Below are 23,155 nucleotides of genomic sequence, written 5' to 3'. Positions count from 1 at the left end.
CACGTTTTGTTAGTGATATTGCACGTGGCTAGGTCAATGCTTATTAGGTAGGTGTTCAATATTAGTTTGTTGAAGAAATCAAGCAGAGAACCGCGCATAAATTCACCATCACATGCTTGGCTCAGCCCCCATGAAGGTCTCCTGGCTTCAGAACATCACCTTCAGCTCTGCTTCAAGGGTGACCTTTCCAAAGCAAGCATCATCCATCACTTCCCTGCTTCTTATCCTGTCATTGGAGGCCCTCCGTGCCTAGAGACCAGCTGCAGGTCTTTCAACCCGTTTTACCGGACTCCCACACTACATCTTCCGGAGCTCCAGGATTACAAGGCAAACCGGGCTGGCGGGACTACAATTCCTACAATGCCCCGCGATCCTTCGTCACATTATTGGCTGAGCCTCTGGAGGCGTCGAGTAAAACGTGGTTGTGTCGGTTCCTGCGGAGAGCAGCCACCCAGAAGCGGGGTGTCTGCCTGGTAACTCGGGGACTGGTCGCCTTCCCGAGTGTTTACTGGTCTCCTGCTATGGGGGGCACAGAAAGCAGCGAGGGTCGCAGAGTGTCCTTCGGCATGGACGAGGAGGAGCGGGTCCGGGTGCTGCAGGGCATCCGGGTGAGCTAGCCCCCGGCCGGTGGGACGTGTGAACGCGGCTCGGACTAGACGGCGTGGAGGGGGTGGAGGGCTCCAAGGGTGTGGTGGCCTCGGCAGCCTTAGGGGAAGGTGCGTGCAGATAACGGGTGGGTGCGCTTGTTCTTAGAATACTGCCTACTCCTTGGTGGAGAGCGTCTCTCCCGCTGCCCAGTAAATGAGCGAGATGTGGCTCAGGAAATGTCGGGGGACCCCTGTGCGGTGAGTGGCCGCTTCAAGCTTCACCACTATGGTGGCCTCGGGGGAGAAAGAGTGGAGAGCGAGAGAGGTGCTGAGGCCACATTCCAGCTCCAGTTGACGTAATTGTTCCAGACCTGAATTTGTTTCACTGCACACCAAGTGCGTACGTGTTGTTATGTAAACATGAGATGCTCCCAATAATGGACAATTGCAACAGCCTCTTAACTAGGGCTTCTTGGCTTCTCAACACTGCAGCCAATTGGGCACTTTAAAAGTTGTGATTCAAATTCTATACACTTCCCCTTGGTTAAAATCCTAAGCAACGGTTTTAATGAATGCCTAGCGCAATGAAAATGAAAAGGAATGACCCCTCCTTACCTTGTTTTACAAAACTGTGGTGCTGATCTTTCTCACCACACCTTGTGCTAGTTCCTATACCTACCACTCCGCATCTATTCACTAGCCTCAGGACATCCTTATCCCAGCAAGATACCAGCTTGCTCCAAGCACAGGATCTCTGCATTTGCTGTTTTCTCTTCCCCAGCTTTAACAGAATTTTTTTTTTTTTGCGTAATTTAATAATTTGTTTTTAGCTAATAAGTTCCTAAAATTATATAATGTTCTCTAATTCTGTTGTAATAATGATTGTATATTAGCAAATACCTAAATGTTTTCCTGATTGAATTTCATAACAGTATAGAGTAATAAAAACATTTCTAATTCCTTCATTTGAAACAACAGTGTAAACACTAATCCATTATTCTGTCTTGCTGAGAAAACAGGAAGTTTTTTTTAAGATGCTAAATCTAGATTTTGATGATTTTGAAATGAATCCTTGCTTTCCCTATTTCCCTACAAATCAATTATAATTTTTAGGACAGTTATATAGCAGGCTTCTGAAGGTCTTTTTCAGATTTTGTCCTTTCCATCTTTTTTCTGAAAGTAGTTTCTGGGGGATCTGTCAATGCCAAGGGTTCTTATATGATGATTGCTGGGTAATGTTTGCCTAATACTTCAACTTCCACTTGTACTACCTTACTTAGCTCTACAGGGATATATGCAAATGCCAGACTCTTCTGGTAGCTTCCCAATCCATGTTGCCAATCACCTTACCATTGTACCGGATGCTTTTATTTCTCCCAAATCAACATTGTTGCCAGGGTGAGGTGGACTAGCCTCTCAGCCCCTTGGCTTTAATCTGTTTCAGTGCTTGCTCTCCAAGTAGTCTGTTGGCTGCATCACAATTCTGATGAACACTTCCTTTCCAGGCCTTATCTGACGTCTCCCCACCATCCTCCCCCCACCCCAGTTTTTCTTATATCCGGCTTTTATCATTCTTGTTATAGTTAAAATATAATATCTGAGTATCCTTCTCTGACCACTTAAAGTACTTTCCCACCTACAGTGTAACACGTCTATTTTTTTTCACGGTGCTCATAAGCATTTGCAACTTCTATTAATAATTTACTTGTTTTACATTTCCCAGTACAGTGTAAGGTCCTTGAGGCTAAGGCCCTTGTCTGATTTGACACGCTACCCTCAGAACCTAGAATAATAAAAGCAGCTTATATATGAATGCTTAGTCGGGGCATGGGATACCCTTTATAGGTATCCTCTCATTTAATTTTCAACAGCTTGGTGAGAGATGTAGAATTCTATTTGCTCATTTTATAGGCTAAAGACAACCAAGGCACTGAGAGATGAAGTAACTTATCCGGGGTCACCTAGGTGACATGTGGTAGAACTGAGATTGAAGTAGGCAACTCAGGCCTGTTCACTGAATGCTATACTTCCTCCTACATCTGTATCTGGCAGATAGTGGTGCTTTGTGAATGTTGAGTGATTAAATGACTGAATCTGTTGAAACAGAGACTGAGTTTAAATAAAATGCACAGAACTGGGTGTAGGTGAATGAGTTAATTAGGCAAGTGGCTCATGACATCAGGAGGCCCAGCTTTTGGGGGAGCTTTGTCCACAGAGTCCCCCATCCACCACGGATGAGAATAAGTCTACCAAGACATGATCTGCTTGGGGACGAAAGGTGGCCGATCTCTCACAGGAGGACCAAGAGCCTTTTCCTCAACAGCTTTTATTGGGTTCATTTACACAGGAATTCAGGTAAAGCTCATTACTCATTGCTGGGAAGTAAGGATCAAATAACAAGGAACTCTGAGGGCCTATTTTGAGTCAGGGTCAGATAGCTAAAGAGCTGTAAAAAAACTTTAAGGAACAAACTTCTTCCTTGGACCCTTATCATTTAATTGAGAGCATTCTAAACAAAGCAGGTTTCATAGGATTTTACATATTCTTTCTTAGGCCTGATTGTTACAGGGTACAGCCAAGAGGGGGCCCAAATGGGCATTTGAAATGGGGTCCAGAACTTAAAGTGTCCAGGAGATTTAAGATGTCTCCAACCCCCCACCCAGGGTGTGGGTTGAGGGAAGGGACAAATGGAGCAGGGCCACTGAGATCTGTTTTGCATAGCAACAGCCTTGCAGCCACCCTCTGGCATGGTCATTTAACATATCTATAGCCTTTGGCTGGTTGCATGGATATGTTAAATAGCTGTGATCATCTCTGAGCCAGGGGAATGGAAGTAACTTCCCAACAAGACATGACTGGGGGCAGATCCCCCAAGCTACAGCACCTGCGTGGGAGCTCGGAGAAGATTGGCTCCAGGACCTGGGGCCACACCTGCCCAGACTCATGATGGCAGCCCAGTAAAGCTGGAAGGATATGAATTCTGGCAAGTGAAGCTGAGTGTGGGAGGAGTCGGAAATGAGGCTGCAGAGGAAGATTGGCCGCGGGGATTTAAAAACCGAGACTTGGCGGCCATTAAGAGAGAACCACGCGGCTTTGGCAGAGTGAGGAGTCTCCCTTCCTGCAGCCATAGGAGAGAGAACCACGCGGCTTGACAGAGTGGAGACTCCCGCAGCTTTCGGAGGGAGAACCGTGGTGCTTTAGGAAGGAGAGAACCATGCGCAGCCCTGAGAGAAGAGAGAACCACGTGGCTTTGGCAGAGTGGGGACTCTCCCCTTCCCGCAGCCCTGGGAGAGAGAACCACGCGGCTTTGACGGAGTGGAGACTCCTGCATCCCAGAGAGAGAACCATGCTGCTTTGAGGAGAGCCATGCGCAGCCCTGAGAGGAGAGAACCATGTGGCTTTAGCAGAATAGGGAGGACCTCAGCCATTGAGGGAGAACCGTGCTGCTTTAGGAGAGAGAACCACGCGGCCTTGACAGAGTGGAGACTCCCGCAGCCCTGAAAGGGAGAACCACGAGGCCTGGACAGAGCGGGGACCCCCGCAGCTTTAGAAGGGGGAACCACCACCTGGTTTTAGCAGAGATAATGGCGACTCAGCCAAGGGTGCCGGGAACCCAGGGAGGTCTCCCAGTCGAGAAGGAGGACTAACTAAGAACCAGAGGACTGTCTGAGCCATGGACTTCGTTTTCCTTCCCTGAGATACGGTACTCTGGACTGGGCAAAGGGGGAAGGAAGGAAGGACTGTGTCTGTTTGTGGGTGTTTTAAGAGACTCTAGGATTTTTGATGAAGACATTAGGTCACTACTTGAAGTCTGTATAGCATTAAATAAACATTTCCTTTCCTTTTCACGAATCTCTGGCATTGAGAGATGTCTTTCCTCGGGCGGCGGACATAACGGACCCGGGGCCTTCTTTCAATAATAGTATATTGTCTCAGGCCCCCCTTGTCTGTTCTGTAACATGATCACCTGGGGAACCTGCCCTTTCCAGCACAGGGCTGCACCACCCTCTGTCATTGTTTCAGGTTTAGGTGGAGCAAGGAAAGTAAGGCAGCCAAGAGATTAGGAGATTTTCTCGCAGACAATGAGGACTCAGGCTTTGTCAAAGCTGAGGGGCGAGGCCTTTTGCTGTAGCCCCCCAAATCCTTCCTTTGGCCAAAGGGCCTCCCACATGACTATGCCTGTCTTAGATCATTCCCCCCTTGGGGAATCTTACCCACCATTGGCTAACTGACCAAGCATTGGGGGCCAGGCAGGGTGAAGTAAAAGGAGCAGAAGCGGTGCTCCTGCCAGGGAGATAAGCTTTTGTCTCCTTGGTGGCTTACGGCTCAAAGTTGTTCCCTCAGCCTTGGCCTTGGCGGGGGTTACAGCTTCTGATATCAGGCAGGGTGGTTCCCAACACCAGCTTCTGGGCAGATGCTCATTAGCTGTTGTGACCTTGGGTGAACAACTTATGTTTTGAGTCTCAGTCACCATATTTAAAAAAAAATAAAGGGGAAGGTGTGATAATCATAAGTGCTGCCTATGATAAGATGAAGACATGTGTTGAAGTGTTTAGAGAAAGTACAGAGTGCTTTTTAACAGAGTGGGGGCCTCTGACTCTGCGTGCCATAGTACTTAGTGCCTTTGCTGCCTGCTGGGTGTTATCTAATCTTGACCTGACTGGTGGCAATGACAAAATGAGGAGAAGATGACTGGTGTTTGAAGGTTGAGAGGCAAGAGCCTGAATTGAAAGTTGGATACCCTCGCTTCTGTTTGTGTGCTCTACCACCTTACTAGCAGGTATCCTGCTTTTGGGAATGTTGGAAAATAGGTCAGTGGGAGTCCTTTGGGAAGTGATTTCCTTTAAGTTGTCAGAGGAACATCATATGTTTTTGGTATTATATCAGACAAATGCATTTTATTTCTAGTTTTCTTAACAATTCTGCAAAATATAAATTCTCTTTAAAGATGGAGAATCAGGCATAGAAAGATTAAGGAATTTGTCTAAGGTGTTACCTGGGTAACTTCTGGGACTTTAATCCAGAACTTTGCAAAAAGTAGCCTTTTCTCATGACTCCTTCCTCCCCACCATTTACATACAAGACAGCAAGAAAATTCTGTGGCAAAGGTTCCACCTCTCCTGACAGGGTGCTCGTGTCTCACTTAGTTCTAACAGAAGTTGTTAAAGTGAGAGGGAGCTTTGGTGACTGGTTGACTGCTGGGCAAACTCTTTAGACAGAATAAACAACTTATCCTGAAGTACACTATGGCATACATGGCCCCATGCTATGACAGTCCCTTCTTCCCTCTGTCCCTTCCTCCCTTGGAGATCAGAGAAAAGGAGGTGATGGCAGTGAAGTGTTTTGGTTTAGTGACTTTTTTGTTTGCAAAATTACTTGAGGGTCGGGTAGTCCACTGTGTCTTTAGGCAGGCAAGTAAAAATCAGTAGAAAAAATCATTGGATGAACAAAATAAGAAGTTAATTTTTGTAATTTTAGTTTTTATTTTATAATCATAAACTGAACTCTGTGATCCAGCTAGATTTGGAAGGGGTAAGGAAAATATAGAACCTAATGAACTGTGGCCAGAACATGAAGATTATAGAACATTCCAAGCAGATGGGAGTGAAGGGGTGCTGTCTTTAGCTACAGAGGGAATGGTCTGGTGGTTAAGATAAAACACAAGTCAAATTTGTTAGAGTTGTCTGTGGTCAGCAATGGTAGTTTTGCCATTCCTGGACCCAAAGTGCTTTCTAGCTGCCACAACATCCATGTGTCTTTCACCTAGCTGAACACCACATGCTTGCCATAACCACTCAGGCTTGGCAATGCAGATGAAAAACTGGGAACCATTTGTTTCAGGTTCAGCATTTGCCATGGACAAGATGCCAGGACCTGTATGCTATAGGGATGAAATTCTTATCAAATTTCTTTCCATAAATGAACTTGCCATCTGTGCCATTATGGCATGTGAAGTCACCACCCTGGCACATAAATCTTGGAATAATTCTGGGAAAGCAGGAATCTTAAAAACCAAATCCTTACTCTCCAGTACTCAGAGCATGGAAGTCTTCTGCTGTCTTTGGAACTTTGTCTGCAAACAACTCCAAGGAGATGGCACCCCAACGGCTCACCTTTGACAGCAATGTTCCAGAGCACAGTAGGGTTGATCATGGCTGGGCACAGGAGTTCAGTAGTGGTGTTTGCAAGGTGTCCAAGAAGTTAATTTAATAAAAGGTAGGTGCCAAAGAAGAGTATATGCCCCAGCTCCTTCAGAGAAAGTAAAATATTTATAAAGACCACTTGTGTTTAACCCCCAAGGCGTGGTCCTAGAAAGTGCTCTAGTTCCCTTAAAATTAAATGCTAGGGCCTTGCTAGTTTGTATACTTATTTGCATAAATTTACATGCTGAGTTAAAGCCCTATTTCTTCAGAAGGTAAAAGAAATTTAATTAATACAAAATGTTTCAATCAACTCATTTTCAAAGCAAGCATGTAGCCAAAAAGTTCATTTGCTTTTTTCTCCATAAAATAGATCTAGTGGCACTTAGTTGTTGTTAACTTCATTCAAAACAATTTTGTTAGATTGTGTGTGACAGCTGTCATATTGGTGTGCATTTAAAAAATTACCAAAACTGGTGAATTTTTATGTAACCATTTTAATATCCAAGATGGAAGAAAATATATAACATTTTCAGCATATTATGCTTTATTCCAAAAAAAATAAAAATGCAACTGGAACATGCAAAAAAGATTTGTGCAGTGTATGGAGAAAGTGCTGTGACTGGTTTAATGTGTCAAAAGTGCTTTGTGAAGTTTTGTGCTGGAGATTTTTCATTGGATCATGCTCCATGGTTGGGTAGACCAGTTGAAGTTGATAGTGATCAAATCGAGACATTAATTGAGAACAATCGGCATTATACCATGCATGAGATAGCCAGTACACTCAAAATATCCAAATCAGGTGTTGAAAATCATTTGCACCAGCTTGGTTATGTTTGGGTTTCACATAAATTAAGTGAAAATAACCTTCTTGACTATATTTAAAACAAATTATGATAGGTGATGAAAAGTGGATACTTTATAATAATGTGGAATGGAGGAGAGAGTGGGGCAAGTGAAATAAACCATACCAACCACACCAAAGGCCAGTCTTCATCCAAAGAAGGTGATGCTGTGTATATGGTGGGGTTAGAAGGGAGTCCTCTATTATAAGCTCCTTCTGGAAAACCAAACAATTCTGACAAGTACTGCTCCCAGTTAGACCAATTGAAAGCAGCACTCAACAAAAAGTATCTAGAGTTAGTCAACAGAAAACAAATAATAATCCATCAGGGTAATACAAGACCTCATGCTTCTTTGATGACCAGGCAAAAACTGTTACGTCTTGGCTGGGAAGTTCTGATTCATCTGTCATATTTACCAAACATTGCACCTTTGCATTTCCATTTATTTTAGTCTTTACAAAATTCTCTTAAAGGAAAATATTTCAGTTCCCTGGAAGACAGTTCTTTGCTCAAAAAGATAAAAAGTTTTGGGAAGATGGAATTATGAAGTTGTCTGAAAGATGGCAGAAGGTAGTGGAACAGAATGGTGAATACATTGTTCAATAAAGTTATTGGTGAAAATAAAAACTGTGTCTTTTATTTTTACTTAAAAATCAATGAATGTTTTAGCCAACCCAATACATAAAGACTTCATTTCAACCTCATCCTCATCCTCCAGTAAGAGAAGAAAACATACATGGCAATAGTGTCCTGTTAATGTCTGCTTTGCCTATTCTCTGCTCCATGTAAGCAGCCATCTTTGGTGATTCAACTGAAATTGGTTGCTCCTAAACATCCAGACTCCACTCTCTTTTGCATTTTCTCTAGTACTTCCCTAACTTGCTACTTTAAGATATGTTCCCAGGCTCATTACACTCTCCTGGCTACATCACCTTTACCGCCATTTCATTGGTCCTATGAGGTGAGTCTGGACCACTGGTGAGAGGAAGATCAAGGAGGACGTAATTAAATACACAAGAAACAGTTCCCAGAGAAGCCACATGCTGAGCACTGTATCCATAGCTGCCATTTATCCATCACCTCAGTAAAGTGTGCATTGTGAAGGTGTTTACAGAGCTTGGGCTTGCAGAGACAATAAAGACAAAGCATAAAGTCCCTGCCTTCATGGAGACCTCAGCCCAGTAGGAAGGACAGACAAAAAGAAAAAAGACAAAGGAATAAAAGAATTGCAAGTTCTGTGAAGAAAGCAAAAGATGCAGGGAGTAATGGGGCTAGCTGGTCAAGGTGGGATAGTCAGCTAATGCTGCCCTGAGGAGATGACTTTGAAGATGTGCCTGAGCCAGCCAGGAGAAGTATACATATTTATTCTTTGCTGAATGTTTTAAGAGTGCTATCTCAGGTATTCCCTATGCTGACCTCGTGAGATTTTATCATCCCCATCTCAGAGGTGAGGAAACAGGTTCAAGGAAGGTAAAGTAACCCAAGGTCACAGTGTGTTGGTGTTTGAACTGGAATTTCAGATGTTCCAACTCCAAAACTTATGTGCATGGCAACCACATGGACTGGGCTGTTGGAGAAAGTTGATCAGGTGAGGAGGCCAGATAGATAATGGGCACTGAATGCCAGAGAGGGCTGTATACATGTTGCTCTGGATGCAACAGTGCATTTCTCTAATCAGGAGTGGAGCTTTGCAAAGATTGTATCTGGTCATGGTGACTATTTTTTTTTTTAAGATTTTATTTACTTATTTTTAGACAGAGGGGAAGGATGGAAGAAAGAGACGGGGAGAAACATCAATGTGTGGTTACCTCTTGCACACCCCCTTCTGGGGATCTGGCCCACAATCAAGGCAAGTGTCCTGACTGGGTATTGAACTGGTGACCCTTTGCAGGCTGGTGCTCAATCCACTGAGCCACACCAGCTAGGGCTGATGATAGTGATTTTTTTTTTTAAGATTTTCTTTTTTGAGAGAGGGGAAGGGAAGGGGAAAGAGAAGGAGACATCTACAGGTTGTTTCTTGCACACCCCCAACCGGGGATGTGGCCCTGACTGGGAATTGAACGAGTGACCTTTACTTTGCAGGCTGATGCTCAACCTACTGAGTCAGGTCAGCCAGGGCAATGGTGTTTCTTTAAAAAAAAACACACACAATTAAACACACACAAAAAACTAGCTTTATAGAGTTGTATTTTACATACACAACACCCATTTCAATGATTTTTTAAACAAATTTACAAAGTTGAGTAACTGTCATCGAAATTGGATTTTAGAACATTCGCAAGACCTAAAGATATATTTGCAGTCACTCCTCACACTTCCAGCCTCAGGTCACCATTAATCCTTCTGTCCCCATACATTGATCTTTTCTGGACATTTCATGTAAATGCACTTATACATCTTTCACATCTGACTTCTTTCACTTAGCACAATGTTTTTGGTGTTGGTTTATTGATGTAGCATGTATCAGTAGTTCTTTTTTATTGCTCAATAGTATCTCACAGTATGGCTGTACTGCATTTTGTTTATCCAGTTACCAGTCAGTGCACATTTGAATTGTATCTAGTTCTTGACTGTTGTGGACATAGTTGCTGTGGACATTTATGCACAAGTTTTTTGGTAGACGTGTTTTCATTTCACTTGGGTAGATACCTTAGAGTAGAATTTCTGGGTCATTTTGTTTATGAATTTGATGAATTGTTAGGTTTAACTTACTAAGAAACTGTCAAATTCTCTAAAGTTGCTGTACCACTTTACATCATTCCTATCAGCAATATATGAGGGTTCCAGTTTCTTCATATTCTCAGCCACACCTGTTAGTGTTTGTCTTTTTAATCATAGCTATTGTGGTGGATCTGAAATGGTATCTTACTGTGTTTTAAATTTGCATGTCCCTAATAACTAATCATGTTGAGCGTCTTTTCATGTGCTTTTTCACCATCTATGTGTTCTCTCTGGTGAAGTGTGTATTCAAGTCTTTTGCCCACTTTCAATTGGGTTGTTTGTCTTTTTATTATTGAGATATAGGATTTCTTTATGCTGGATATGAGTACTTTATCATATTATGATTTGCAAATATTTTCTCCCAATACATGGCTTGTCTTTTTCTTAATGGTGTTTTTGAAGGGCAAACATTTATAAGTTTGATGGTTTAATTTATCAAATTGTTTTTTTTATTGATTGTGCTTTTGGTATCATATTTTATAAATCTGTGCCTAATTTAAAGTTATGGAAACTTTTTCCTTTGTTTTTTTTCTAAGAGTGTTATGGTTTGGGTTTTTCAATGTAAGTCTATAATCCATTTTGAATTAATTTTTGTGCATGTCATGAGGTAAAGTCCTAAATTAGAGTTTCGCAAAATTTTAAAAAAATGACCAGATAAATACTTTGGCCTTGTCACTAGACAAAATCACTGGAAGGTCTTTGTCATAGCTATTCATCTCTGCCATTTAAGGATGAAAGCAGACATAGGCAGTATGTAATGAATGGGTGTGGTTAGGTTTCATTGAAACTTTATTTACAAAATCAGGTGTTTGGTTGGATTTGGCCCTAGTACTAGAGTTGAACCCTCATTTAAATCCATCTTTTTTGCATATCTAATGTTTTCAAACTACATTTGTTGAAAAAGCTATCTTTTGCCCATTGAATTATGTAGGGACTTTTGTGAACATCAGTTGACCATAAACATCAGGACTCTAAGTTCTGTTGAGAGTTCCACTGATGCATGTCCTGTGCACTGCCATGATTATTGTGGCATTGTAGCAAGTTTCAAAATTGGGAAATACAAGGCCTTAAATTTTGTTCTTTTTTTCAAGCTTATTTTGGCTGTTCTGAGTCCTTTGCACATCCTTATACATTTCAGGATCAGTTTGTAAACTTCTGTAAAAACTACCTATTGGGATTTTGATGGAGGCTGGTATTGAATCTATAGATTACTTCGGGAGACTTGCCATTTTAACAATATTGGGTCCTTCAGTCATTGGATATGAAATCTCTCTTCATTTATTCAAATCTTTAAAAGCTTTTCTCAGCATTATTTTGTACTTTCAATATACAAGTCTGCACTTCTTAAATTATTTCCAAGTATTTTATTTCTCTTGATTCCATTATAAATGGAATTGTTTTCTTAATTTCGTTTTTGGATTCTTTATTACTAGTATATAGAAATACATTTGATTTTTGTATATTGATTTTGTATCAAGAAACCTTGCTGAACTCATTTACTTTAGTAGGGTTTTTTTATTCCTTAGGATTTTATATAGGTAGGATCATGCTGTCTCCAAATAAAGACAGTTTTCCTTCTTTCTTTCTAATTTGGATACCCCCATTTTTTTCTTGCCTTATTGCATTGACTGGAACCTCCAATACAATATTGAATAGAAGTGGTGAAAGTGAATGTCTTTGCTTTGCTACACTGCTTAGGGAGAAAACATTCAGTTTTCCACCATTAAGTATGTTAGCTGTAGATTTTTTCAAAGTTGCCCTTTATCAGATCGATGATTTTATCTTTTAATATTCCCAGTCATTCCTTCCTCTCTGTCCTTAGATCCTGTTTTTCTTTTGTAAGCTCTTGGAGGAGAAAAGCTGTCTTACTTATTACATTGGCTGTCTCATTAGTAAGTGGATATTGGATTGAATGCTTGGATTAGTGAGTTGATGACCCTTCTTTTATTGAAGCTGGTGATCTGGTGGCAGCTATGCATCAAAATCCTACTCTTCTGCTTACAATTCCAAGGCTTTAATGCAAACTTATTTCATCTGTATGCAGCAGACTTCCTTTGCTACCTTGCTAGGTAGCTTCTTAAATGTCTCAGCATACATGTTGATGCTCCTTATCATATAATTTCATATTACATCATCTTAATTGACAGTTTAGAGGCACTGTGGTAAACAAATGATCATAGAAGACCACCTCTCTATGTTCAAGATGGCTGTATGGTGTATCACATTCATGCACCTGTTATCTAGGTACCTCGAAGGGGTTAGGTCACAAATCCTCTCCATTCTTCCTCAGATTTAATGCTCTACTTGAGTGCAGTTGATGAGACCACAACAGGAAATGCCAGGTTGGAAAGCCAGGAAATAGATGGCCAAGTTCTCTATAGCTCTCCAATGAATGGTGTCTGTGGTTCTGAATAGCAAGTTTGGCAAACATTGCTCAGTTACACAACATGTGCCAGTCCTGGGGCTAGGTGCTTTCCCAGGTGTTATTTTCTTTTTTTTTAATTTATTTTTCTTTTTCTAAATTAACTTTATTTTTATTGTTGTTTAAGTACAGTTGTCTCCATTTCCACACCACCACTTCCCCCTGACCCCACCCATCCCCACTTCCAACCCTTGATGTTATCCCACTTTGGCTTTGGCCATGTGTCCTTTATACATGTTCCTGAAAACCCTTCTTCCTTTTCCCACCATTATCCCCTCCATCCCCCCCCTGGTTACTGTCAGTTTGTTCTTAATTTCAATGTGTCTGGTTGTGTTTTGCTTACTTGTTTGTTTTGTTGATTAGGTTCCACTTATAGTTGAGATCATATGGTATTTGTCTTTCACCACCTGGCTTATTTCTCCTAGCATAATGTTCTCCAGATCCATCTATGCTGTTGGGAAGGGTAGGAGCTCCATCTTTCTTTCTGCTGTGTAGTATTCCATCATGTAAATGTATCATAGTTTGTTTTTTTTAAATTGCTCTCTGGATTTTGTTTTTCTTTTTTTTTTAATTTTTGGCCTGCCCCCCTATTTTTTTAAAGATTTTATTTACTTATTTTTAGAGGGGGAAGGGAGGGAGATAGATAGAGAGAGAGAGAGAGACAGAGAGAGAAACATCAATGTGCGGTTGCTGGGGGTTATGGCCTGCAACCCAGGCATATACCCTGGCTGGGAATCGAACCTAGGACACTTTGGTTCCCAGCCCGAGCTCAATCCACTGAGCTACACCAGCCAGGGCTGTTTTTCTTTTTTTCCTTTTTTTTAAATTTTATTTTAACCATTGTTCAAGTGCAGTTTTCTCCCTTTTACTCCCATTCCAGCCTATCCACCCATCCCTCCCTACTTCCCTCCCATTACCACCCACCCCTAGTTTTTGTCCATGTGTCCTTTAAATTTGTTCCTGTAAACCCTACCCATTCCCCCATGAAATTCCCTCTTCTCTTCCCTCTGGTCACTGTCAGTCTGTCCCCCATTTGAGTGTCTTTGGTTATATTTTGCTTGCTTGTTTGTTTTGTTGTTTAGGTTCCTGTTAAAGGTGATATCATGTGGTATTTGTCTTTCACTGCCTGGCTTGTTTCGCTTAGCATAATGCTTTCCAGCTCCATCCATGCTGTTGTAAAGGGTAGGAGCTCTTTCTTTCTGCTGCATAGAATTCCATTGTGTAAATGTACCATAGTCTTTTGATCCATTCATTTACTGATGGGCATCTAGGTTGCTTCCAGCACCTAGCTATTGTAAATTGTGCTGCTATGAACATCGGGGTGCAAAGGTTCTTTTGTATTGGTGTTTTAGTGTTCTTAGGATATAGCCTCAGCAGTGGAATTGCAGGGTCAAAAGGCAGATCCATTTTTAGTTTTCTGAGAAAATTCCATACTGCTTTCCATAGTGGTTGTACCAGTCTGCAGTCCCACCAACAGTGCACTAGGGTCCCCTTTTCTCCACAACCTCTCCAACATTTGTTGTTTGTTGCTTTGTTTATGATGGCCATTCTGACTGGTGTGAAGTGGTATCTCATTGTGGTTTTAATCTGCATCTCTCTGATAGCTAGCAATTTTGGACATCGTTTCATGTGTCTTTGGATTTTCTGTATGTCCTCCTTGGACAAGTGTCTGTTCAAGTCCTTTGCCCATTTTTTAATTGGGTTCCTTGTCTTAGAGTGGAGTCATCTAAGTTCTTTATGTATTTTGGAGATTAAACCCTTGTCTGAGGTATCATTGGCAAATATGTTTTCCCATACAGTTGGTTCTCTTTTTATTTTAATACTGTTTTCTTTAGCTGTGCAAAAGCTTTTTATTTTGATGAGGTACCATTTGTTTATTCTTTCCTTTATGTCCCTTGCTCTAGGAGACATGTCAGTAAAAAAGTTTCTGTGTGAAATATCTGAGATTTTCCTGCCTACATTCTCTTCTAGGACTTTAATGGTATCACATTTTATATTTAAGTCTTTTATCCACCTTGAATTTATTTTTGTATAAGGTGCTTTGTTGGTGCTCAAGTTTCATTTTTTTGCATGTAGCGGTCCAGTCCTCCCAACACCATTTGTTGAAGAGGCTATTTTTATTCCATTTTATGTTGCTGCCTCCTTTGTCTAATATTAATTGACCATAGAGACTTGGGTTTATTTCTGGACTCTCTGTTCTGTTCCATTGGTCCATGTGCCTGTTTTTATGCCAGTACCAGGCTGTTATGATTACAGTGGCCTTGTAGTATAGTTTAGTGTCAGGTATTGTGATCCCTCCTACTTTACTCTTCTTTCTCAAAATTGCAGCAGCTATTCGGGGTCGTTTATGATTCCATATAAATTTTTGAAGTGTTTGTTCTATGTCTGTGAAATATGCCATTGGCACTTTAATAGGTATTGCATTGAATGTGTAAATTTCTTTGGGTAGTATGGACATTTTGATGATATTCATTCTTCCAATCCATGAACACGGTATATGTTTCCATTTGTTTGTGTCGTCCTTGATTTCTTTCCTCAGTGTTATGTAGTTTTCTGAATACAGGTCTTTTACCTATTTGGTTAGATTTATTCCTAGGTATTTTATTTTTCTGTTTGGTATTTCAAATGGGATTTTTCCCTTGATTTCTGCTTCTGCTGTTTCATTGTTGGTGTACAGAAATGCCTTTGATGTCTGGATATTGATTTTGTATCCCACTGTTTTGCCAAATTAATTTATTAGGTCAAGCAGTTTTTTGGTGGAGTTGATAGGATTTTCTATGTACACTATCATGTCATGTGCAAACAGTGACAGTTTTGTTTCCTCCTTTCTGATTTGGATGTCTTTTATTTCTTTTTCTTGTCTGATCATTGTGGCTAAAACTTCCAGTACTATATTGAATAGAAGTGGTGAAAGTGGACATCCTTGTCTTGTTCCTGATCTTAGTGGAAAAGATTTTAATTTTTGCCCATTGAGTATGATGTTGGCTGTAGGTCTGTCATATATAGCCTTTATTATCTGTCATATATAGCCATTATGTTGAGGAATGCTCCCTCTATTCCCACTTTGCTGAGTGTTTTTATCATAAATGGATGCTGTACCTTATTAAATACTTTTTGTGCATCTGTTGATATGATCATGTGGTTTTTGTTTTTGCTTTTGTTTATGTGATGTATTCCATTTACTGATTTGCAAATATTGTACCATCCTTGCATCCTTGCAATGAATCCCACTTGGTCATGGTGTATGATCTTTTTAATGTGCTGTTGGATGCAGTTTGCCAGTATTTTGTTCAGGATTTTAGCGTCCATGTTCATCAGCGATATTGGCCTGCAGTTTTCTTTCTTTGTTGTTTCTTTATCTGGTTTTAGAATTAGGATGATGTTGGCCTCATAAAAAGAGTTTGGGAGACTTCCATCTTTTTGGCTTTTTTTGAAATAGTCCGTGAAGGATAGGGGTTAGCTTTTCCTTAAATGCTTTGTAGAATTCTCCTGTGAAACCATCTGGTCCAGGGCTTTTGTGTGTTGGGAGTTTTTTGATTACTGCTTCAATTTCTTTTGCTGTTATTGGTCTGTTCAGGCATTCTGCTTCTTTTTCATTGAGTTTTGGAAGCTTATATTTTTCTAGAAATTTGTCCATTTCATCTAGGCTTTCAAATTTCTTGGCATACAGTTCGTCGGAGTAATTTCTTACAATGCTTTGTATTTCTGTGGTATCTGTTGTAATCTCTCCTCTTTCATTTCTGATTGTGTTTATTTGGGTTTTCTCTCTTTTTTTCTTGATGAATCTGCTTAAAGGCTTGTCGATATTGTTTATCTTTTCAACGAACCAGCTCTTGGATTCATTGATCCTTAGAATTGTGCTTTTAGTCTCTATGTCATTTAATTCTGCTCTGATCTTGGTTATTTTCTTCCTTCTGCTTGCTCTGGGCTGTCTTTGTTGTTGTTCCTTGAGTTCTTGTAGACATAGGGTTAGGTTGTTTGGGTGGAATGTTTCTAACTTTTTTAGGTGGGCCTGTATCACTATGAACTTCCCTCTCAGGACTGCCTTAGCTGTGTCCCATAAGTTTTGGGTTGTTGTGAGTGTGTTTTCATTTGTTTCCAGAAACCTTTTGATTTCTTCCCTAATATCATTCTTGGCCCATTCATTGTTTAATAGCATGCTATTTAATCTCCATGAATTTGAGTGTTTTGGGTTTCTTTCCTTGGGGTTGGTTTCTAGCTTCAGTCCCTTGTGGTCCGAGAAAATGCTTGGTATGATTTCAATTTTCTTGAAATTGTTGAGGCTTGTTTTGTGTCCTATCATGTGGTCAATCTTTGAAAATGTTCCATGTACATTTGAAAAGAATGTGTATTTAGCTTCTTTTGGATGGAGGGCTCTGTATATATCAGTAAAGCCCATTTCATCTAGGGTATTGTTCAATGCCACAATATCTTTGTTGATATTTTGTTTGGAAGATCTGTCCATTTTTGATAGTGGGGTGTTAAAATCCCCCACAATAATTATGTTGCTCTCAATATCTTTCTTGAAGTCCTCTAAGATTTTCTTTATGTATTTGGGTGCTCCTATGTTAGGTGCATATATATTTACAATATTTATGTCTTCTAGGTGGATTCTTCCCTTATGTATTATGAAATGACCTTCTGGGTCTCTCTTTATGGTCCTTTTTTTGAAGTCTATTTTGTCAGATATGAGTATTGCTACCCCGGCTTTTTTTTTCCTGTCCATTTGCTTGGAAAATTTGTTTCCAGCCCTTCACTTTCAGCCTGTGCAGATCTTTTATCCTGATGTGGGTCTCTTGTAGGCAGCATATGTGTGGGTCATGTTTTCTTATCCAATCAGCTATTCTATGTCTTTTGATTGGAGCATTTAATCCATTTACGTTTAAGGTTATTATTGATAGGTACTTATTCATTGCCTTTTATGTATGTGTGTTCATCTCTCACTCTCTCTTTTCCTTTCTTTCTTTAAAGCAGTCTTTTTAGCATCTCTTGCAGAGCTGGTTTAGTGGAGGTGTATTCTTTTAGACTTCCTTTGTCTGAAAGGCTTCTTATTTGGCCTTCTATCTTGACTGAGAGCCTTACTGGGTAAAGTAGTTGTGGTTGCAGGCCTCTGGTTCTCATTACTTGGAATATTTCTTGCCATTCTCCTCTGGCTTCAAGTGTTTCCACTGAGAAGTCAGCTAGTAGCCTTATTGGGGCTCCCTTGTATGTCACTTCCTGTTTCTCTCTTGCTGCCTTTAAGATTCTCTGTTTGTCTTGAAATTTTGCCATTTTAATTATGATGTGTCTTGAGGTGGGCCTCTTTGGGTTCCTCTTGATTGGGACTCTCTGTGTTTTCTGGATTTGTGTGACTTTTTCTCTCATCAAATTAGAGAAGTTTTCCTTCATTACGTTTTCAACTAGGTTTTCAATCCCTTGCTCTTCTTCTTCTCCTCCTTCTGGTATCCCTATTATATGGATATTATTACGTTTCATATTGTCTTGCATTTCTCTTAATCCCTCTTCATTCTTTCTGAGCCTCTTTTCCTTTTCTTTCTCTTTCTGGGTGTTGTCTTCTACTCTGTCCTCTAGCTCGCTGATCCGATCTTCGGCTTCATCGATCCTGCTTTTCATTCCTTCTACTGTGTTTTTCAGTTCAGAAATTGTATTCTTCAGTTCCTCTTGGCCCTTGTTGAGAGTTTCTATTTCCTTTTTCATGCTGATGTAGTTTTCAGTGAGTTCATTGTAGCTTCCCTGTAGTTTCTGGTAGCTGATTGTGAACTCATTGAGCTTCCTGACAATCATTGCTTTGAACTCAATATCTGATAGTTGAATTGCCTCTATTTCATTTAGCATTCTTTCTGAGGCTTCCTCCTTTCCTTTCATTTGGGGATTGTTTCCTTGTCTTCCCATTGTTTGTGAGACTCTTCTTGTTAGTCTCAGCTTCTTATATTGATCTTTTCTGGCTCCCTGGGTTTATGTTGTGAACTTCTTTAGTAGAATATCAGTGAGTTTCAGTGGTGCAGTTTCCTTGATCTCCCAAGCTCAGTGGTCTTGGGCTGCCATTTAAGTTGGCTTTGTGTTTGCCTTTGGGTTTTGATTGTTGTTGAGTCTTTCTTTGGTGGTTCCTTCCCGCCAGCTGGTTAAATAAGGGTCACTCTGTCCACCACCTCCTGTATTTTGTTGTGCTGGTGAGGGCATGTTGTGTTGAAGCTGGTTCTTCTGTGTGTGTAAGGTTTGAAGAATTCTTGTTCAGTTGTTTGTATTGGGTACTGTCTCTACTGTTTAGTTGTATTTCCAGATAGGTCCTGGATTGAGGTTTGTGTGGTTACTACTCCCTCCTTCACCTTCTTCTGTTGTTATCTGTTAGTGGTTCCTTGGTTGTTGGGTTTCCTCTTCCAGTGGGTATCTTGGTGTTCACCACCTCCACCTATTCTTTTTTGTCATCAGTTGGAGGGGGAAGGCAAAATGGTTTAAGACAGCAACAGAGAATTCTATGGTTTTTACAGTAGTAGCAGGTAGGGAAGAGATAGGAGATCCTTTGACTCTGTATAGTGTTAACCGTGATCTTCCACCCAGCTAGCTGATTTTTAGAAAGGATGGAAAGAAGATAAGACTCTTGTTGGGGAAGGAAGGATTGTGAGTTGGATCTATAAAACAGGGAGATTGTGGGAGGTCAGATTCTGAGGTAAGGTGAGAGTAAAGGATAGTAAATAGGTATAGTGTGTTATAGAATAGGGTCAACCACTACAGTAATAGAGTTCAGGAAACTTTGAAATGGGCTAAGATCTGGGGAGGGAGGGGGGTTGTTGTGAAGTAATTACAATTGCATGGAACAGCAGTTATTTACAATAATATGGCAACAATCATATGACGGAATCTATGAGATCTAGGTAACAAGAATAGGGAGTACAGAACCTCAAATAATGTGCTAATGGGACACAGGTGAGTTAAAGGATAGTCGATCAGCAATACAGTATGGAAAGAGATATCAGGGGAAAGCTGTCAGGTCATACAATATATCCAGTCTAGCAAAGCAGACTATACAAAAAGAAGAGGGATACACAAATACCATTAAAAAAAGATGTAGGAATACTGGAAAAATAATAATAATACAAATATGCAATAACTTGCAGGTTCTCTGTAATAGCAGAGTGAAATTTATCTCACTGTCCCAGCTGTTGTGGTGCCCCTTCTTTGGGTTCAACTTTGGTCTTTTCACAGATCCAGGTTTTTGTCTCACTTGTAGGTATTTAGAAAAAATTTAAAAAATTAAAAATAGAAAAGGCAGGCGAAGGAAGGAAGAAGAGATAAAATTGGAGGACAGGAATGAGGAAGGAATAAAACAAGAAATCAGGTAAGAGAGGAAAAAGAAATCAAAAGAGAATAAAAACAATAAAAATTAAAAAAATAAAAATTGTTAAAAAAATAGAATCAAATTAAAAAGTCTCTTGGTTTCAAAGTGGCCAAACCGGTTTTTCTGCTCTTGCTGGCTGAGGCAGGCTGAAGGGTGATTGATATGCCTTTTCTTCCTAGGCTAGTGGAGCTCTCACTGGCTCCTCAGCCTTGCACCCTGGGTGTGGGAATCAGGTCTTTCCCCAGGGTTACTGCTGTGGACTGGGGTATGGGGATGCTCTCCCTGCATGCACCCCGGTGCGCCCACTGCTGGGTAGCAGGGAGGCCGGAGCCACTGATCACTTTAGGAGAATTCCCCAAACAGTGTCTGTGTCTATTCACTCCTTCCTCTTGAGAAATTCCTCCTGTTCAAGCCTGCCACTCCCCACAGTGGCCTGGCTTCTCCCACCACCAAACCCTCCAGCCAGACCGGTGACCATGGGGGTCCAGGTCCACTGCGCGACTCAGCCCCTCCAGTGTCCACAGCCTCCAAAGGTGCTCACAGCTCCCGTGTGTTTGCTAGCATCTGGATTCCTCCCAGAGCCGCTCAGACCTTGTTTGGCTGGGGAGGGAGCAGTTGTCCTGGCTCTCTCCCACGGACTCTGTGGCAAACTCAGCAGCGGGCCCTGGGCCTGGGCCCAGGGGCTGCAGTCCCCGGACCACACGCTGGTCCCTGGGACCCTACCTTGTTGCAGCACTCTTCTTAGGGTCCAGTCCTTCGGTTCTGCCACAATCCTTGGTCCCCTACTTTCAAAAATGCTGAAGTATGTTGGTTGCTTGCTTCTCTACTCCACAGATTGGCCAGGATTTTCTCCCCTGAGCAGAGGGAAGCCGAATCTGCTCCTTCCTACTCTGACACCATCTTAGCCCCCCCGTGTTATTTTCTTTGGTGGTCGCAAATATCACACCTTCTAACATGTGGTGAAGTATCTGAAAACAAAGTATAGCTGATTCTATAGGGGAACAGAGAACTTTTGGTCCCTCCACCTTTCCCTCTTCAGTTGCCCAGGAGTGGAGAATCATCTTAAAGACAAGATGGTATGAAGGCCTGGATGCCTGGATGTAGACTTTGTTTTAGTGTCCTGCATTTATCTGGCTCAAGGTTTCCCAGAATCACTGGCTATGAGGACAGTAAATGCTGGCTACACAACCATACTGTATTTTATGCGCAGACTTAGCAACTTTCAAGGGTTTATTTGAGCATCCTTTAAATTTTCTCTTTATAGTGCTACAGAGCAACCAGTAATAAAATTTAAATGGAGTAAGAGTTGAGGTGATTTCCATTTTACCTTCTGATTTCGGTATATAACCTTTGAATTAAATAAATTGAAAGTCTTTTGTAATACTCCTTAACTGTATTGCAGTATAGTGAAGATCTTTCTATGTAAAAGATTAATCTATAAAGTAATATATGGAGAGTTAACTTTAACTCTTATGAAGTTTATCTCAGGTTAGTTCCCTCATTGGGAGGTAAAGATGCTACATTGGAAGCATCTTTGATTCTGTAGATTTTAAGTGCTACTCATAAAGAGAGGTTGCTGCATACTCTCCTGTAGCAGCTCTGGTTTCCAGGATCAAACCTGCTGTCTGTGCTATTCCTCTGTGGCTGGTCAAAGCTTCAGAATGTTCTCTAGTTCAGCTTTCTTACCCTTCTACCTTCTGTCCCTGGTCATTCTCTTTCATTTTCATCCATGAGCTGATGAGTTCTGCATCCTAAATATGCAACTCAGAGATGTTCTGAATACTGTTGGCTATGTCCCCTTTCATGTTGCCTGGGCACTTGTAACTCACTACTTCCAGTGGAACTTATCTGCATCCCCTCCTCTGCCACTTAGAAGTCACTCTGTGTTTGCTAGGTTGTGAATGGCTCCATCCAGACTCATCCAGAAGGCTGGATCCTACATTCCTTTTTTTTTCTCTATAGTTAATGACAAATCTTGAGGTCTCCCTTCTGTTTCTCTCCTCTTTATCCTTTGTTTTATCCTTTTCTTTATATCAGTTTAGGTCTATTCCCTCTTTTCTTTGGTCATCTGATAAGCTCTTCTTTCTCCCAGGAGGCTTGCCTCCCATAAATTTATATCTCCTGGTGCTAGCAGGATGATTTTTTTGTAGGTAAATTTTTCTTTTGGACATGTTTCAGGCAAATGGTAATAAAATTCAGAAGGTGGCACATAGGAAAAAGAACATCTCACTTTCGCCTTGTCAATGCTGCTCTCAGAGGCAGCCCATTATGTATTAGTGATTGTTTCTATTAAAGCTAATTGTGTTACTCCCTTCCTGTCCTTACAAGCTTCCCATTGCATCTAGGCCAAAAGAAGACTCTTGGGCCTGGCTTACGAGGCCCTCCATGTGTCTGCGCTACTTTCTGCCTCTTACTACACATCTCAGCAGGGAAGATACTCGCTCCTGCTATACTCAAAGCTATTTCATGCTTCTGTGTCTATGATTCTGTTCTAAGTCTGTAGTACTTCCCTTTGACTGGCTAAATTCCTCTTCATCCTTAGGACTGATTCAAATATTGCCTTCAGAAGGACGTCTTTTGTGATGTCACTGCCCCACTTCTCAGTGGTCACCATCCTGGGTCCTGCAGATTCTGTTCACCACCCAGTGCTTATTGCTCTGGGCAGAGATGATTTCTTCTTTGCTTACTCCTTTACCACCACATGAACAGCAGCTACCTCTGTCTGTCTCTAGCACCTAGTCCAGAGCTGGGCACAAGTCAGCAAAATACTGTTGGATGGAATTTTAAGCCACTGGCTGAATTTTCTTGCCCCAAACCATGAGTCCAGAAACTTTGTGATTTTAATTGAATTAGTAATTGCCAACATCTAAAAACTGAAGGTTTTTCATAAATTTAATTTTAAGCTTTCTTGGGAAAAAATTTAAAGTCTGGTCCACATTCCCATGTGGTGACCCTTAGAGTTATGGGAACATATACTTTTACCACTGTCCTCACCACATTGTCATTGCCCTTTCCACCCTATCAGTTCCATTTTACTTAACTTTCTTACCTGTTTGACCCCTGTGGGCATTCGTGTTTACCACACTTGGTATAGGAGGTCTCCA

At 41.1% G+C, this 23,155-nt stretch overlaps 1 protein-coding gene across 1 annotated transcript in view; it reads left to right on the top strand.

Annotated features, from left to right (window-relative positions):
* Positions 1-494: 494 nt before the first annotated feature.
* Positions 495-23,155, top strand: part of CHCHD6 (coiled-coil-helix-coiled-coil-helix domain containing 6) — a 337,119-nt gene continuing 314,458 nt past the window's right edge. The window contains exon 1 of the mRNA XM_045850165.1: positions 495-608. Within this exon, the coding sequence (XP_045706121.1) occupies positions 522-608 (87 nt within the window). The 5' untranslated portion in view covers positions 495-521. The remainder of the gene's footprint in view (positions 609-23,155) is intronic.

Source organism: Phyllostomus hastatus, unplaced genomic scaffold, assembly GCF_019186645.2.
Source record: "Phyllostomus hastatus isolate PE091 unplaced genomic scaffold, TTU_PhHast_1.1 phas_contig_80, whole genome shotgun sequence".
Lineage (NCBI taxonomy): Eukaryota > Metazoa > Chordata > Mammalia > Chiroptera > Phyllostomidae > Phyllostomus > Phyllostomus hastatus.
The sequence above is the reverse complement of the archived record's forward strand: the minus strand, read 5'-3'. Positions and strand labels throughout refer to the sequence as shown.